At 37.5% G+C, this 17,980-nt stretch overlaps 1 protein-coding gene across 5 annotated transcripts in view; it reads right to left on the bottom strand.

Annotated features, from left to right (window-relative positions):
* Positions 1-937: 937 nt before the first annotated feature.
* The window catches only part of slc8a1b (solute carrier family 8 member 1b), a 123,008-nt gene continuing 105,965 nt past the window's right edge, over positions 938-17,980 (bottom strand). For all 5 annotated transcript variants that reach the window (XM_042742189.1, XM_042742188.1, XM_019120185.2 and 2 more), the window contains 4 exons: positions 16,755-16,900; positions 15,722-15,821; positions 11,492-11,767; positions 938-5,538 (listed from right to left, as the gene is read on the bottom strand). In XM_042742189.1, the coding sequence (XP_042598123.1) occupies positions 5,162-5,538; positions 11,492-11,767; positions 15,722-15,821; positions 16,755-16,900 (899 nt within the window). In that variant the 3' untranslated portion in view covers positions 938-5,161. The remainder of the gene's footprint in view (positions 5,539-11,491; positions 11,768-15,721; positions 15,822-16,754; positions 16,901-17,980) is intronic.

The raw sequence follows: 17,980 nt of genomic DNA, 5'->3' as shown, positions 1-17,980 counted from the left end.
TTCTAATATTGTTCATGCAGAACTGAAGGATGAGTCTGTGTGCCCTCTTACAATTATATTTGGTCAGTAAAGCCTTGTTTCCTTCTTATTTGTAGAGAACTAACTGAAAGTGAATTTTTTGAATTTCATCTGTTCCCAAAGGACACTTTAACAGACAAGGTGAGTCCAAGGTCAGTTTCACCAGAACTCGTTACCTGAACTACAGATGGAACCTGAATCATGGATAGACTCATGGACTGCCCCATGGTTGTCCAACAGTGACGAGAAAAAAGATTTGAGCGGTTTTGAATGTGCATTGTTACATTAATGGCATTGCAATGAAATTTCTTGGAAAAAACGGCCCGTTGTCAGTAGCGATGCATGAATCACAACTCAAGTAACAAGCTAATCTGCATGACTTTTCCTCCCTCAAGCATTACAGCATGGATTTCTATTGAAATTACTCAATTTTGAATGCAAAAATCCACTGAGGTCAATTTGGCCGCACATAAGGTTGTCAATAAAGAAATTAATAAAATAAAATACTGAGCACCTTTAAATAGTGTAGTTAATTAATATTTGTTAGTAACTACTAAGGGTTAGGTCACCCAAAAATTTCAATCCTGTCATTAATTACTCACCCTCGTGTTGTTCCAAACCAGTAAGACCTTCGTTCATCTTCAGAACACAAATTAAGATATTTTTAATGGAATCCGAGAGGTCTCTGACCCTCCATAGACAGCAATGATATTAACACGACATGAGGGTGGGTAATTATGACAGAATTAACATTTTTGGGTGAACTATCCCTTTAAATTATGCAGCATGGCAGTTTCAAAGTAGTTTCCACAACATCATTAAAGATGACACCTTCTGTCTGCTGAACATCAAAAACAAGAGTATGAGTGTGTGTGCTTATTCAGAACCACAATCATAAAAAGAGACACACTGCAGCCACTTGGCTCTAAACAGGATATCCCAAACTTTATTTCCTGTGTAGAGGTGTACTAGGGGAGCAATCACAGTTAGTGGACGTCCATCTTATTAGATTGAGTGCAACACAAAAATAAATCAAAACAAAAACGAAAAAAAAAAAAAAATCTCATATTTAATCATTCGGATTGAAATTAAAACAACCTAACGATCGAAACAAAACAGCCTGAAATAAAGCGAAAAGTGCAAGAGAGAAAGCAGAGATAGAGAGAGAGGAGGAAAAGAGTCAGCTTTAATAAGCCCATGACAGAGGACTGTGTAAGACACACTATGCCACAAGGCCACACACACTTGCATTAACATGACTCTCAGCATTAGCCTACAGCTATCAAACACACACAATGATTTGAGCCCCTCGATCTGTACAAGACAGATAAGATAATAAAACTTACAGCCTTCATTTAGACCAGCTATTACGTTACATACAATACATTCAATCCTGCTTTGGCATGAGAGCTTTCTGCCATGTTATTTACACTGCAAAAAACAGCATTTTGTTTTGTTTTCCTTTATAAATATTCTCTTTTTAACATTTAATTTTTAGCCTCTTGTTTTTAAGCATAAACCTCATTAAACTGCATTAAATTTATGCTTGAAACAACAACAAAAAATAATTGTTTGTTGATTTTTAGATATTTCTTACTGGAAAACAAGACAAAATGACTAGTTTAGAACAATATTCTCTGCAGTATAAGTGGTTTTGCAAACCTTTATACATGCTATAAATTTATACATTATAAATAAGTGTTATGTAGACATTTACACACATATACGCACTGTTCAGGAATACCAGGAACATTATTACACATATACACTGCAATTGTTTACAACATACAGCCTACATAATTTCACTGGACACATTAATGCAAGATGTTAGTGAGGCCTTGGATTAGAAAGAGAGAACGAGAGTGATATAGAGAGGGGGGAGGAGGAGGAAATAATATTATCAAAGATTAGTATTAAACCCCTGAAAGACTAGAGTCCATCTGAGCAGTGAGGAAGAGAGAGGGGAATTAGGAATGTAAGACATACACAAGGCAAACCCTGACGCTTCACACACATTCTCCTAATGTTTTACAGACAATTTCCAGATGGTTCACTGATTTTTGCAAGATAGTTTACAGACTCGGAGCAGATAAATAACGGACTATATGTTCCCTTAATTCTTACAAATATCACAGACTGCTCCAGACCGACCAAACAAACACACACACACTCACACACACACACACACACACACACACACACACACACACACACACACACACACACACACACTGCTCAGCGAAGAAACTAGAACAAAACAAGCTCTATGCAACAATCAATCCAAAAGGCAATATTTGTCATTCTGAAGTCTCAAATAAATACGTTGTATTCTCTCTTTGATAACGGCAGAGCGGTGACTCTGCCTGCATTCTACTGTACAGTATATACATACACGCCTGAACGCTTCGGTGACAAAATATTTCATACTGTTAAATAATATAACCATTGCAACAACCAAGCAAAGGGCCTTGATATATTGCTTCCTTATATTACTAAACGACAGATACTGCCTTTTTAATATACATGTGCAAGTTAAAAAAAACAAACTAAACGAAACACATTTAAATGAAACTTACGGACAGGAAAATCAAACGAACAAGCAAACAAAACAAAAATCGGAATATCTATACAGCTTTCAAACTTCTGTCGACTACATTAATGAAGGGGATTCTGCGTACTATATACAGACAGGTTAGCATCCATGCATTGTCAACACGAAGCACATTAACATTCCAAATATGGACATGGCAAACAAGGGGGCGGGGTTAAAGGGAGGGGCTAGGTTCCACAGGGGGGCGGTTCCAATGCAGCCACGCCCTGATTTACAGAGCACAGACGCACAATTGCTGACCCCTGCTCTGCCAAAGCAAATACATATACAGTATAAACCGTAGAGACCATGTACAGTTTAAACGCCCCGTACGGAGAGGCGCACCTGCGGTCGGTTGGTGTGACGGCTAGCGAGCAGCACGTACAGCAAGGGTCCTTGAAAGTCTTCTCGGCAGTACTTGGTATGGCTGTAATTCACATGGTTTCACCAACTTCACTCCAACTTTACCTGTTTGTTTATTGGTTAAATAGATATTAGGCTTCAGGAAAAAGTCTTTTATTGATGTTGGTTTTGTCTTTCTTTGTTTGTAGTGTCTTTCTTGTGGATCTTAGAATTAGCGAGCAACAGCGGACCATCTTCATCAGGGATTGAAGGTCATCATCAAAGGCTTCCTACAGAAATGCCCTGAAGCTGGTACAGTATAGTTTCCTTTCATTCAAAATGTAGAACAAAATAAAACAAACATAACAAAAAAAGAAAGAATAAACAGCTTTTTCTTCTCTTTCAAAATCAAGCTTCTGAAACTACAAACCCCAACACAGAATCCCTTTAAAAACACTCTTTTGTTACAAGAAGAGGTGTTCAGATGCAGTAAAAGAGCTGTAGGCTGGATCCCTTCAGTACAAACACCTATAAGAAATGTCACCAAGGCCTCTTTATCCTTGCAAGGACATTTTTGGTGTGGGTAAAAAAGGTACGATTGGAAATACAAAACCCACTTCAGGGGCTGTGTGGCACACTGCAGTTCTCCATTAGAAAGATTTTCCCTTTGGCAAATTTGGCGCGAACTACACAATAGATGAAGTCCAAAATATCTACGTCAGATCTACTGTGCTCAATCCAGAAACACGATTTCATATATTTACTTACCCACTAAGACTGAAAATCGAACTTTGGAAAGGAGAGTGAAAAATCCTGCAATTGCATTTTCAAAAACTGAGCTACATTTATTTATTTTTTTCTTCAGTTAGTTTGTGTTAAACCATGCTATCCTAAAGATGTTTAGAGTCAAATTCAGATTAGTTCTACAATGTCTGCTTTTAAAATCAACCTACGTCTAAAACCGTGACTACTCTATGAGATTTACCTTACAGCTCCGTATGCAGCGAATCTACAAAGTACAAAGAAGCAATCTCAGCAGGGCTGGAGGGAAAGCATGCCCTCGTAAACTCCACATAGATGAGTGACTGACTGTACCTGTATGAGCAAGTCAATCAAGCAAAAGACTACCTATTATACATGCTTGCAAATTGTGTGTCTGAGAACAAATCGCTGAAAGTATGGCCATTCTCATAGTATGTGTCCGTAAATGTATGCGTGTATGCTTGGATGGAAAGTAACAGTCGTAATTGTAAACTCTCGATGTGATGTTGGCAAAAGCATGTCACATGCTGGATTATCTTCACTACGCTGACCTCACACACGGTCCATCGATTGCATAAATTAATAATCGAATCAGTAACAAACCGCAGTGTGTTTGTATTAGAAAATTCAGGATGTTCCTTAACCTGAGCTCTTTCGATAGCACTTTACGATCTTTGAGAGCGTCAGATCAAGGCTTTTAAATCAAAGTCTTGCACTAGTGCACCTCTGGTCTCTAAAGCTTCAGCGTTGGGAGATATTAGAGCTGGCATACTGCACTCTCCTCATTGTTATTCTCTTTCTGAACTGGAATGAACTGCACCAGTGCAAGAGCGGGAGAAAAACTGGCCTTCACAGGAACTACAAGCTGCTCTAGAGAACAACAAAAGCTGTTTAGGACCGCTCTGATTACATCATCTGTAAACACAAAGTAGTGTGTCTGAAAAATCACCCAAGCAAAATGACAGTACCGCTCGGTCCCCATTAAGACAACAAACCTATAACACACAGCCACATTACCTAGAGTTCCATGGCACTATGAAGGGAGCTTACAGATTCCACGGTCCCACGTGGCTTTTATACTGGTTTAGGTTAAAAAAGCACAACTACAGTAGTTAAAGGTAGCAATAGTAGCTTTCATAGTCTAGATTTGATGTTTGAACACTGTGGTCACACCCCGTCCAATCAGATGCAGTCACACAACAAACAGAGGAAGATGAGGATGAAGGAATGGCGTGTTGAGAGAACAGAAGAATGGGCCAATGGTCTGCGGAAAACGATTATCCTCGTGAACCCGGAACCGAGTCCGCCGCTGTTGCCTTCCTCTGCAGTCTTTAGTCTTTACCGTTTAGTCTTTGCGAATTTTTCCACAGAATGCATGATCGTGTGTGTCACTGTGTGAAGGTGTGTAGTTTTGCGTGTATATGCGTGTGTGAGTGCGTGTACGTGTGTTTAGAAGCCCTTGATGTGGCAGTAAGCCTCCAGAGAGGAGAACAGGATGTAGAGGAGCCAGAGGCTGACGAATAGCATGGTGGTCAGCCCTTTAGCAGTCCGCGGACCCCCCAGCTCGCCGCCGATGTCGGGCCGGCGGCGGTACATGAGCACCGCCACGCAGATAAAGGCGAAAATGGTGAAGAGGGTGACAGAAAAGGCCAGGTTACCCGGCTCCACCTTGAAGTCATGGCCCTTTGAGTTGTGGTAGATGGCGGCGATGGACCAGGCCACTCCGATGCCCAAGAAGACGTTCACGGCATTGCTGCCTGTCACGTTTCCAATGGACGCATCGGCGTACTGATCCTGTATCGCTGCCACTTTACTGGCAAAGGTGTCTGAGAGGAAAAGGAGAAAGAGATAGAAAGAAGAAAGAGAAGTATTAGTAGAGTAAAAAATAAAAATTGTTATCATGATTCATAAACATTCTGATAGATTGATAATAATACAAATAATAACGTAGTATTATAATTGTTAAATAAATAATCAAATATATAAACTAATTAAATGTTCCAAAAGTGTAACCTTAAAACATAAAAAGCATTAATGTAACAAAAATACATTGATTAGTGACTAAGCGTATACCGAGCAAGCTTATTTTGATTATTGTGAGTCATAATGAAACATTACACTTAAAATAATCGAACAGTCATTCAAAATTAAGAATTTTTATTTGTATTTGTATTTATTTATTTTGCTCAAATGTGACAAGTTTGGTGAGGTTTATGCTTAAAACAAGAACCAAAGATAAGATAACAAAAAGAAGTAATTAAAAATATTCAATTAACATTAATAATTAAAATAAGTAATTAAAGGATTTTCCCTCAAGTACTTCTTGCTTGTCTAAATATGTTTAGATCTTTCTTCAGAAAACGAAACAAAAATAATAGTTGCAGTGCACACGCAAGTATACATGTACAGTATGTACAGTATGTGCACACGGTACTCATCTTCTCTCTCTTGCTCATCGCTCCTTTTTTGGTGAGGATATAATTTTGTTATAACAGCCTGGTTAACCTCTGATTTGAGTTGAAATCAAATGGCTGTGTGCTGTTTAAACAGTGTGGTTTCTCTCGATCAGAGACAGCTGCATGCTAACAGGGTGATCTATTGCAGACAGTTGAGAAACCATGAGGATGCTGATTGTGCGTTCTGTCTGGAAAGGCCTCTAAATAATCCTAGATGCACATACACTCCCTTTCTAACACTTTCTTCCTCTCTGTCTCATTTAATCTTCCTCTCTCTCTTTCGTTATGCTAATATGGTCCATAACACATTACCCTGCTGAAGTGCTCTGGATATGTTGATGATATTCTTTGCAGCCTGTGGTCACAAAGAGCCATTATCCTCATTTAAAGGTCTTTCTATCCTGCGGATATACACTTTAATATTCACACATTCGTATTTGCATATTTGTGTTCCTGCAGTGCATCTCAAGTGAAAATATATCCAAAAATATTTGATCACTAAACATTACATCAAACAAACAAAAAAAGATGATAGAATATGTACTTGATTTAAAGACATTTTAGATTCCCCAAAAATATTAAGCAGCACATGTTCAACATTGATAATAATAAGAAATGTTTCTTAACATCAAATCAGCATTTCTTAAGGATCATGTGACACTTGAGACCCGAGTAAGAATATATTATTCTTAGCAGTTATTTTAATTTGTATAATATTTCACAATTTTTGTTTAAACTATGTTTTTGATCAAATAAGTACAGCTTCAGTGAGCAGAAGAAACTAAAACTCAAAATATGTTTAATATGCTTTTTTATTATACATAATGTTACCAAGTGCTTTTTAGTTTTTGCTATTTATCAAGAGCTTAAAGTTTTAATGTCACCATGAGGCATCTTTCCGCACTCAACAATGAGCTTTCCCACAGAAATGAATCATTTCTGAGTCCAAGGATGTGAACAGCTCAAAATTGTCATCTGGTAATTACGGTAATTACGGCAGCACTCAACATCTGTCTAAAAGTGAAGGTTAGAAACTCTCCCTGCAAATCGGAAAAGTATCTGAGAACAGCATCAGCCATTAAAGTGCTTAAAGGACAAAAATTGACTCAACAACATCTCAAAGACACAGCATTATAAAGTGAAAGCTGGGTTTACTGTAAAGTACTTATTTCTGAAATAACATTTTCCTTCTCGTTATTCATCACTGTCCTGTTATGTTGTTGTAAACAACAGCATGGATGGAGCCGTTTCCATAGCATTACCATGGAAATTCTCAGTTAAGGCTCAGCTAACACCCAGTCTGGTGTAAAGTCCTGCCAAAGAGCCTGGCAGCGTGCGGACGACAACTGCCGTTAATGTGGGTGTCATGGCAATGAAAAGCTTCATCCCAGAAAGACGCTCGGGAGCAGTTAATCATTACGGACTTAAACGGATCAGTGTTCCAGACTGTTATAGACTCTGAAACTGTTATAAACCTCAAACTGCTTATGTTTGCACACGGATGCAAATTTGTATTAAAAATGACAGCACATATAGTTTAAATGAGTATTTTATTGACAACAAATGTGTCTGCGGCTCAGCTATACAGCCAATGTATGTCTGCGCTGGCAAATGCAAAGTGGACTAAATAACAATTAATCATTATAATTAACTTTTTATATTACCACACTTTAGTGGCACTGCATTCAGAAGATGCACGTCAGTCATCAAACCCATTTCCAGTTTAAATTAATCGAGCAAATTATTCTTTCAAGATACTATATGCTGAATCTAAAGGTTTTGTGTTCTGTTTAAAAGCATTTGGTGAACGTCGTCTTATCACAGTCATTGTACATTTTCCTTCTCCTGGTTTCTGGCTGCTCGCTTGGCTAATTGGAAGTTTCCCAGTACTCAATACGGCTTTCATCTCCCACTACAGACATTTGCTAACTGCTCAATAACGCTCCGTTCAGTATGCAACGTGCAGCATTTGTTATTTTGAATTTGTGCAGAAACAGCAGAAAAACAATCAATGGATGTGGCTGTAAACCTTTAACTAGAAGTTTGCTTCATTTACCTTACTGATGACTTTGATTTTTGACCTGTTCCTAGTTAAATGTGTAAGTACCTCATTGTTTTTGGCACCTGAACCAGACATATAATACAAGAAAAATGTATTTAATTTTTATTTGTTTAATATAAATGTTTAACATATTTCACCTGTAAAAAATAAAAGGGCAAATTCAGGATGTTATTTAGCTTTATGGAGGTAGTTCACTTCCAGAATTAAAATTTCCTGAAAATTAACTCACCCGTAAGTCATCCAAGATGTTCATGTCTTTCTTTCTTCAGTTGCAAAGAAATTACATTTTTTGAGGAAAACATTCAAGGATTTTTCTCTACATAGTGGACAACAGGGATCAGCGGGTTGAAGGAACAAATTGCAGTTTCAATGCAGTGGCTCTACATGATCCCAGCTGAGGAATAAGGGTCTTATCTAGCAAAATGATCGGTCATTTTCTAAAAAAATAAAATAAATAAAAAATAAAAAAGTATATACTTTTTAACTTGTCTTGCACTAGTGTCATCACGCATTGTGTAATCATGTTGGAAGTGTCACGCGCAGTAAGTTCTTCATCTGTGTACTCTGGTTCAAAAAGGTAGGGTTGGTGCAAAAAACTCCATATCATTGTCTCCTTCAACTTCAAAATTGTCAGACAACATAATTCTACCTCTTTTTGTAAAGGGTGTTTGATTTTCTTTGCACATTTGCTTTGTAAACACAGGGTCGGTACTTCTGCCCACATCACATGTGTGTGATTACGTAATGCTTGAGGTCGAACTAGTGCAAGATGAGCATTTGTGGTTAAAACATATATAATTTTTTATTCTTTATAGAAAATGACCTGTCATTTTGCTAGATTAGACCCTAGAGCCCTTTGAAACTGCATTAAAACTGCAATTTGGACCTTCAACCTGTTGGCCACCATTGAAGTCCACTATATGGAGGAAAACCCTGGAATGTTTTCCTTAAAAACCTTAATGTCTTATCAGTTTAGTTTATTTGTTTACAGGGGCAACACACGTGAATAAACATGGTTGTAAATGTGCCAGAATTAGCCAAAGAGGCAATTTTTTTTTTCGAACAAAGAAAGAAAGACATGACCATCTTGGATGACAAGAGGGTGATTAACTTATCAGGAAATATTCATTCTGGAAGTGAACTACTCCTTTAAATAGTTTTCAACAATTAATCAAACTTGACTTAAAATGTAAGATTTTCTAAGCTTTAGGCCCTTGAACAAACTTTTCTCTAACACTAAGGAAAAGACATCTTCCCATAGATTATATAGTTCCTCCTCACACATACACATGCTCTCGCTCTCTCTCTCTCTCTCTCTCTCTCTCTCTCTCTCTCTCTCTCTCACACACACACACACACACACGCAGTTGTAAGCAGGTAATGGTAATTTTAGCTGATAGGGTACAATGTAAATTATTTTTATTTGATAGGGTACAATGTCTCCAAGGGCTGCTGGGATAAAAGCCACTTGTATGTAATTTTCTTCTAAAACAAAAACCACAACAGCACTTTTCTAAACATCTGTAGTAGTACTTCTATGATATTAGATTTTCACTACATGATTATCTTGGACAAAAGAATTCATGACAAGGATATCATCACTATATCTAGAAAAATTTGAATAATGATGATTACATTTTGTGTTTGATCTTTTTGTCCAATGAATAAAAGAATTAAATGAATAAAAACATTTGCCGTCAAAAGCATGCAGTGATGCCTGGAATCACTTTAATAATGAAAATACATTTAAGTGCAAGATGTGCAGTACCAGTCTGCCACAAACAAAACATTATAATGAGAACACTATTCTAACAGAATGTATTTTAAAAAAAGCACATTCACAGCATGAATTAAAAATTCTAACTAGCACGGATAAGTTCACTTGTGCATTTGCATTGTTTTGTGCAGATGTAGGTCCTAATATTATATTTATAGTATATATCTGACTAATCTCAAACAGGATGCATTTGTGTGTTATTAACTTGCTGGCATTCTGTTATAATAGTGTTCTCACTTCAGCAAACTGCTGTTCATTAGCTTCCGCTCATGCACATCAAATGGCAATACCCAACATTATTGGCTATGATTGAATTTAAAGCAATCATATTCATTTTAGATGTTTCTTTTTCAAATCAAATAAATACATTAAAAATATAGCAGTGTTATTTTTCTGATATAGTCATGTGTAGTAAAAACAATGTATATCCTATTTGATGTCAAAAACCAGAGTTATAAAATGCTAAAAGTGATTTAAATAAATGTGAAAAATGGGAACCTGTTTACTAAAGTTCTTCAAAACTGTTTTTTACACTATCTGTGCTACTCAATCAATATTTAATTAATGTTTCTTTTTCTATTGCAATACAATTTAGGCCCAACAAAAATGTATCCTTTTGTTTAAGAGATAGTTCACCTAAAAATAAAAAATCCATATTTTGATGACTTTATATTCCATATTTTATTCCATATTTTATTCCATTTATTCCATATCATATTTTTGACTTTTTATTCCATTGTTGTTTTGGACCCCATTGACTTTGAATGTATGGAAAAAAGCATTATTCTTCTTTTGTGTTCCACAGAGTAAAGAAAGTCATGCAGGTTTGGATCGACACAAGGGTGAGTAAATAATGACACTAATAACATTTCTGGGTGCACTATCCCTTTGAGGATGTTTTGAGAAAATACTAATTAAGAAAATGATGCCCTTGTGTGTGCATGACATTGTCCACGTATGATGGCTTTTACTGGAAAGCAAGATGCAAATGCAAGAAAATGATTGTCTGCGGTGAGATGAGAAGAGCAAAAGGGCGAGGAATAGAGGATGAAAAGAAAAGAAATGGGGTGAGTGAGGTAAAGAGAACAGCATTAGAGAGAGAGATGGGAATGCTTCTGCGTCCTGCTCTCTCAGCGTTTTCTCTATGAGCAGTCCAGTGTGTCTGGAATACTAAACATGGGGAACATGCACTGCTCTTCCAGTGTGTGTCTGTGTGTTTTGTACATGAACATAGCTGTGTGTGTCTCCTGTTTTAAATAACAGTTAACATGACTGATGAAGGTAATACATGGAGGTGCAATGTAGCAAGGAGCTTTACTCTGCATAACTATATGATATATCATAATCATAGCCTTGCACGTATGCACACACACACACAAGTGCTTGGACATCCTCATTTTATGATAAATTACTATATGTAAATACAAACATGGGTGGCTAAAACACAAAAATCAGAGGTGCATATGTTTTTTTTTCTCTCTCACCTGGCACTGAAGTTCCCAGGGCTACAAACACCACTGCTGTGACAGAGTCTTTGAGTCCGATGGTACAGCCGAAGTGGGATGCCAGGTCTCCAATGAAAGCTGTCAGAACGCCAATCATAATGATTGACACCACGAAACACGCCCACCCATTCCAGTAGTCAGTGGGCGGAACAAAGGCAAAGAGAACTTTCCAGAAGACAGTCAGGAAATGCATGACATAATCGAAGCAGGAGGGGAGCTTCTCCTCTCCGCATTCTTCATCATCATCATCCTCACCTGCAGTAATGAGAAATAATTAAATATGACTTTATAGAAGGTTAATAAATCCCTAAGTGCTAAAATTTGGCACATGACTCATCAAAATGACTTGCCAGAACAACTTAGCAACCCGCTATCAATCACCCAGAACATCAGCATCCTATCAAATTTATAGGAGTGCACCTAAAATGCAGCAGCGACCTGCCAACTGCCTACAAAAAACATCACGGTAGCAGAGAGATTTGCACAGACCAGGCCCCACTTTTCTTCAGAAAATATAAAAAAATTATATTTTGTACCTTTCAAAAAGCCACACACCAGGTCAGCCGTCGTGGCAGTATAGCTGTAACCTTCACATAGACACATACAGCCTATATCGATATGTAGAGCACACAGCGTGTGTGTGTGTGTGTGTGTGCTCAGGAAGGTTGTAATCTGTTTGATATTCTGTTGGTGCTGCGTTTCCTTGAGAGCGTAAAGAGAGCAGCTTCCAGACCCCATACAGTGCTCTCTGACAGGTGAGGCTGTTCCTTTAAAGTGTGATTAGATGCTACAGGATGTTCAGAAACCTCATCTATTCACAGCAGCACCTGAAGTCTCTGGCAGGGGATTTAGTCATTGTTTTGCCAAGACATTCATTCTGTTCACGGGCAAAAACCTGATTGCGCACTGTGATTAAAAGGATTATTGATAAAGTAGATGCTTAGGCTAGAACATACACACACGCTTAGACAGAACACTCACACTGATCTGTATCAAAAACAAACAAATTCCAAAAAAATTTAATTTAGAGTGGATTGTTTTGTTTTGATTTTGTATTTTAGGTTAGGAAGGTAAGATAGGATATTTTTTTTTTATTATGTGTATATGTTTATTTCATCACAGCTCAAGAGTATCTGAAGGTCATGATGATGTTTGCTGTCACTGCAACACGTGTGTAAATATGCACACATCTGTGCTAAAGAGACAGAGAAGGTCAACTTGATGCTTTATGTGCCGTCCATCAGAGTGTCTGAAGGGAGTAAACACCTCATAAAAGAGCATAGGTTTGCTTTCAGACCATAGTCAGCATACATAAATACACAATTGACAATGCAATTAAAAACTTTAAACAAGATCAGTTGACTTGATAAGCATACTGTTCTATTTAAATCTAAATATAGTTTCTACAGACTGACCTTTACAGATTTCCACATTTGTTTAGAGAGTTTTTTTTTTTTTTTTTCAAATTTAGATTACATAAATGAGGACATACTATAGACTTATAATGTAAAATGTATAACTTTTAAAATTATTATTGTAAGTAGGCCTATTGTTTATATACTATTATATTATATATTAAAGTGCCCCTATTATGCCATTTCCAATATTGCCTTTCATGCAGGGGTAATGTAGCTGTATGTGAATGTAATTGATCTGCAAAGTTGTATAGCTGAAAGTGCACGGTAAATAAAGTCATTGTCTCCCAAAATAAAGAATCGACTGTGAACAGCTGAAACAAGTTGTTAGTAATTCGAATCCCACTTCCTTGACGTAACACAATTGCATAATGCGCACCTATGTTCTATGTTGGCTGGCTGCGAACTACTTGACCCCGCCCACAAACACGTCATTCTACTGACGACTGCTTCTCTAATCTCGGGGAGTTCACTAAACGTGGGATTTACAAAACGCTTGCTGTTGAAAGATGGATCAGTATCCTGTTTATTTGAAGCAGCTGCTGCTCACAACCTGTAAGTATGATAAATAATAGATGTTATATTTTCTATAGAGCGTTCAAAATACAGAACTATTGAAATAGGCGTATCGCTGCCGACACGTGCTGTACCCGGTAGACCAATCACATCAAATTAAGCCATCTGACCAATCAGAGCAGAGCAGGCTCACGGAAAGGAGGGGTTAAGAGAGACTGAATTTTTGAACTGCTTTGAATGAATCATTTGAGAATCGCTGGAAAACGAGGTGATATTAAATGCATATTTTGAGAAAACGAAAGCGTTTTTTGACCTTGTATGCATGTGATCCTATTGAAGGAGACTCCCACAACAATATTAGGAACCGTAAAAATGGTATAATAGGGGCACTTTAATAATTTGAATTTTAGTTGAATTGTGTGTGTGTATACACACACAGAGAGAGAAAAAAAAACAATTTTCTAGCTCAATAGCTTTATTTTTAACTTCAGTTTTAGCATTAGTAATTTTAGCACTTCAGCTTGCTTATTATCCGTTTTTAATATAAAATTTATATTACATTTTTATTTCCGCTTTATTTCAATTACTGAAAAACATTTTTAAAAGTTTCAATTAACTACAACACTGATCTTAACCCTCAAAGGTTATTTCGAATTTTTTGTTTATTCTAAATTATTTATGATAAAATGCTTCAAGAATCATTTGTCCAATTAAGGACATCCCCAAATGTCTCCAAAGGGAGGTCTGCGTCACATGTACCTTCTGGTGACAATTTTGTGTCCAAACTATAGATAAGTAAACCCCCACACACTCAGCGCTCATGTTGTGTTTACTCTCTCCTTTTCTTTCAATATAAATCATCTCGCTGTGCTGCAGAGTCTGACATTTAGCAAAGCTTTTAAACTTTAAACTCTTCAATTTACTGCCATTAGCTGCAAACCTTTTATGCTTCTTTGTCCCTATCTGTGTACATTTGTGTATATGTGCATGTGTGTATCTGCGTGTCCTGATAGAAAACATGGAGAAATTTCTGTTCCGTTCTCAGTAGTGCTAGATAAAAAAATAATCCAGTTTTCCATTTGTCATCTGTCAATGATGGAAATGATTAATGCATGTTTGACGTTAGGTAGGATGTACATGCAGCTTTTTCCATAATGACGGTGAATGGTGACCAGGGGCTACCAAAGTCCAAAAAATGTGTCCTGACACAACAAATCTGAATGAGATTTGAAGGAAAAGACTCTCAAGGACAATTCACACTTAAATCAGATACTTCAGATATAAGTAATACGGGTTTGGAATGACAAGAGGGTGAGTAAATGATGACAGAATTGTCTTTTTCAACTCATCTACTTACATGAAAGAATGTATAACATGCAAAAAAAAATTTTTTGAAATTCTATTTTGAAAACAACCAACATCACTGTAGATACTTTATGAAAAGACTTGGTCTGTACTGGTGATTACAGCAGACAGAGCAACATACACGCACACACAACACACACACAAAGGCTTTTAACCTTGCTTTGCCCCAGAGCACAAATTGGCACACTGAGAGGTGTTCAAGTGTGAATCACTAAGTCACCAACACCTGATCCACGCACACACACACAGACACACACGGCTAGAGAAGCAGCCTCTATGATCACCAGTCTCTCTGACATCGTGCTGCGAGTGCTAATTACTTCAGAGAAAACAAACCAAAAAAAATCCCTCTCTCATTTTTCTCTTTATCCACCTCAATCTACTTTCTTTCTCTCCTTTGCACAGAGAATGGAGACTCCTTTGTATAGCCCTAAGAGAGGTGAAGCTGCAAAACAGATTTTCTTGAGAAACACCGCAGCCACCAGGGGGCGCTTTATGGCACTTTTGAAATTTCAAATAGAAACTATAAACAACAACGTCTGATGTAATGTATATAACCCAGGGATGCCTAATCCTACTCCTGGAGGGCCACTTTCCAGCAGAGCTTAGCTTTAACCTTATTAAACACACTCAAACCAGCTAATAAAGCTCTTTAGGATTACTAGAAATGTCCAGAGCAGGCTGAAATCTACAGGAAGATGGCCCCCTGGATCAGGATTGGACACTCCTGATAACCCAATCAAAAAAAACAGTATTTAACTAAAAATGTATTTTATAACAGCAATAATAACATAAAAGTCTCGCAGGCACTTCTGGCAACATTAACAGTGATTAGCATCTCGAACGAGATGTTCTTTTTTAATGAATCACTAAATCAGTGCTCCCAATGTTCCTCACAAACTGAAACACTCACCGGCGCTGACTGTGATGGCCTCGATGAACTGGTCCCTCCAGCTGTTGGTGCCAACCAGAAGAGCCAAGTTTGTCTTTTTAATCAGCTTATCAACTGTGTTCTATAGAGAAAAGTGAGAGACAGCACACAAAGAAAATGAATGGCCATTTCATTATATTCTAGTGGAACGTAACAGGAATAAACAAACATAAACACACTTCAGATGTGGTGGACCACAGTTCATCGAGTGCTTCTAACTGCTCTCTGGTCTGCCCCACTGTGAAGTGTGTGTGGGATCGGAGTGTGTGTACGTTTTAGCACGGCGAGTGTGTGAGGGCTAAAGGATGCATGTGGATCATCCTGAAGTGTGTGGAGGCGATCGATGAGATGCCAATGTTTAGACCTCTGAACTTCCCTGACAGAACCATAGTGTCTTGTGTGTTTCCATAAGCAACAAGAAGGAACATTTTTCCACAGAAAAACAGGTATTTTTGAATTATATGTGACCTAAAAAGTTAGTTTGTGCAAGTCATGTTTGTGCACTGCAAATATTAACAACTTTGGTAATTAAAAATGATCCTTAATAAATAATAAAAAGTACATGTTTAAAGTATATTGCAGTAAATAACTTATTTGGCGCTATTAATTACCATTTGACATTATAATTGGCTAAACTGTTAAATTTATACCAGTATACTATACACATGTAAATGAATAGTTCATTGCAAAATTAAACATTTTATCATTATTCACTCAAACTTCATGTCGTTACAAACCTGTTCAACGTTTTTTTCAGCAGAACATCACAAAAGATATTTGGAAGAACTGTGTTTGTGCAAGCAAAGAAAGCCAAGAGGGGTGCACAACAACATCGGACACTCTTGAATTTAATTGTATGGACAAATGCACACTATAACATTCTTCAAAATATCTTCTTTTGTGTTTTACTGGTTTAGAACAACATGAGGTTAGTATACGTGACATTCATTTTTGGGTGAAAGTAGCTTTAATGGGATTATGAATAAATGGGAAATGTGTAGCTAAATTAACACACCTTGAATTCATAAGATTCCTCAATGATAACCTCCAGTTTAGGGTGATCTCCTAGCATTGGCCTCCCCATATCAGCGATGCGTCGTTCCTCTTCCTCTTCGCCTGTCAGAGGCTCCGCCTCTTCCTGCCCCGCCTCTTTCTCCTCCTCTGAAAACAAATGCGCCAGTCAGAGAGTAGAAAACAAACTCACCAAACCAGCCACCTTATATTTCAAATGATCATCTAAAGCGTGTTTGTGGATCAATGTGTAAATACATTTCATGAAAATGCTACAGTGAACACAAGAATTTGACTTTGTGGTGGAAAGTCTTCGTTGATAATTTAGGAAATGGGTCCATTTCATGAAACATACTTTCATAATAGAATACACACAGACCACTATGACCCTGTATATGAGAACTATGTCAGGGGCAGGATTTTTCCTTCATTTCTTTCATGCTATGAAGCTTCTATGGGCCCAGTGGGATTCTGGGTAAGTAAGTGTGTGATATAAGCAACCCCTGACCATGTGACTGGGTTTAGCCCAATCAATCACCACCATTCTCACACACAATGAAATGAGAAGGTCAAAGGAAAGCAGCAGATGCAGACCTAAAGGCACGGAGGTATGATGAAGTTTGGAAAGGAAAACAATTAGGTTACAGTAGAGACACATGCATACACTGATGAGGACAGACAAAAGGGAAGGCCTGGGAAAGGAGAAAATGAAAATCCTTTGGGCAGCACCATGGTGATTTCAGCGGAAATGTAATTCTTCGAGTCCTTTCACATATATTTTCTCTATCACTTTCTCTTTCTGTCTTATTTATTTCATATTTCTTCTCAGTTCACGAGCTCAGCTGGCATAACGGCTTCACCAATGACAGCAATAGTCATAAAACAATGTTATGATGACTACATTCCCAAGCTCAACACAAACATGAGCCTCATAGACAGAAAAGGCTGCATAAACGAATGAAATATCTAATGGAACAAATAAATCTCAAGCCACAAATGAAGCCTGAGGCATTAGTGGAGGATTCCAGTGCAAGATTCTCTGTCAGATTAATGGCAGAGCAACTCGTTCCTGTAGCCTAAACAGTCTCTCTCTCTCTGTCTTCTTATTTTACGATCATCTTTTCCAGGGTAATCTGTTCATCTTTTGCTTAGACCAAGTTCTCTTTGTTAAGAATTACCCTGTTTTCCTCACTCTTCTGCCTGTTGATTTGTGAGGTGACAAAATACTCA

This window comes from Cyprinus carpio, chromosome B17 (genome assembly GCF_018340385.1).
Source record: "Cyprinus carpio isolate SPL01 chromosome B17, ASM1834038v1, whole genome shotgun sequence".
Taxonomy (NCBI): Eukaryota; Metazoa; Chordata; class Actinopteri; order Cypriniformes; family Cyprinidae; genus Cyprinus; species Cyprinus carpio.
This window is presented reverse-complemented; position numbering and strand designations above follow the sequence as displayed.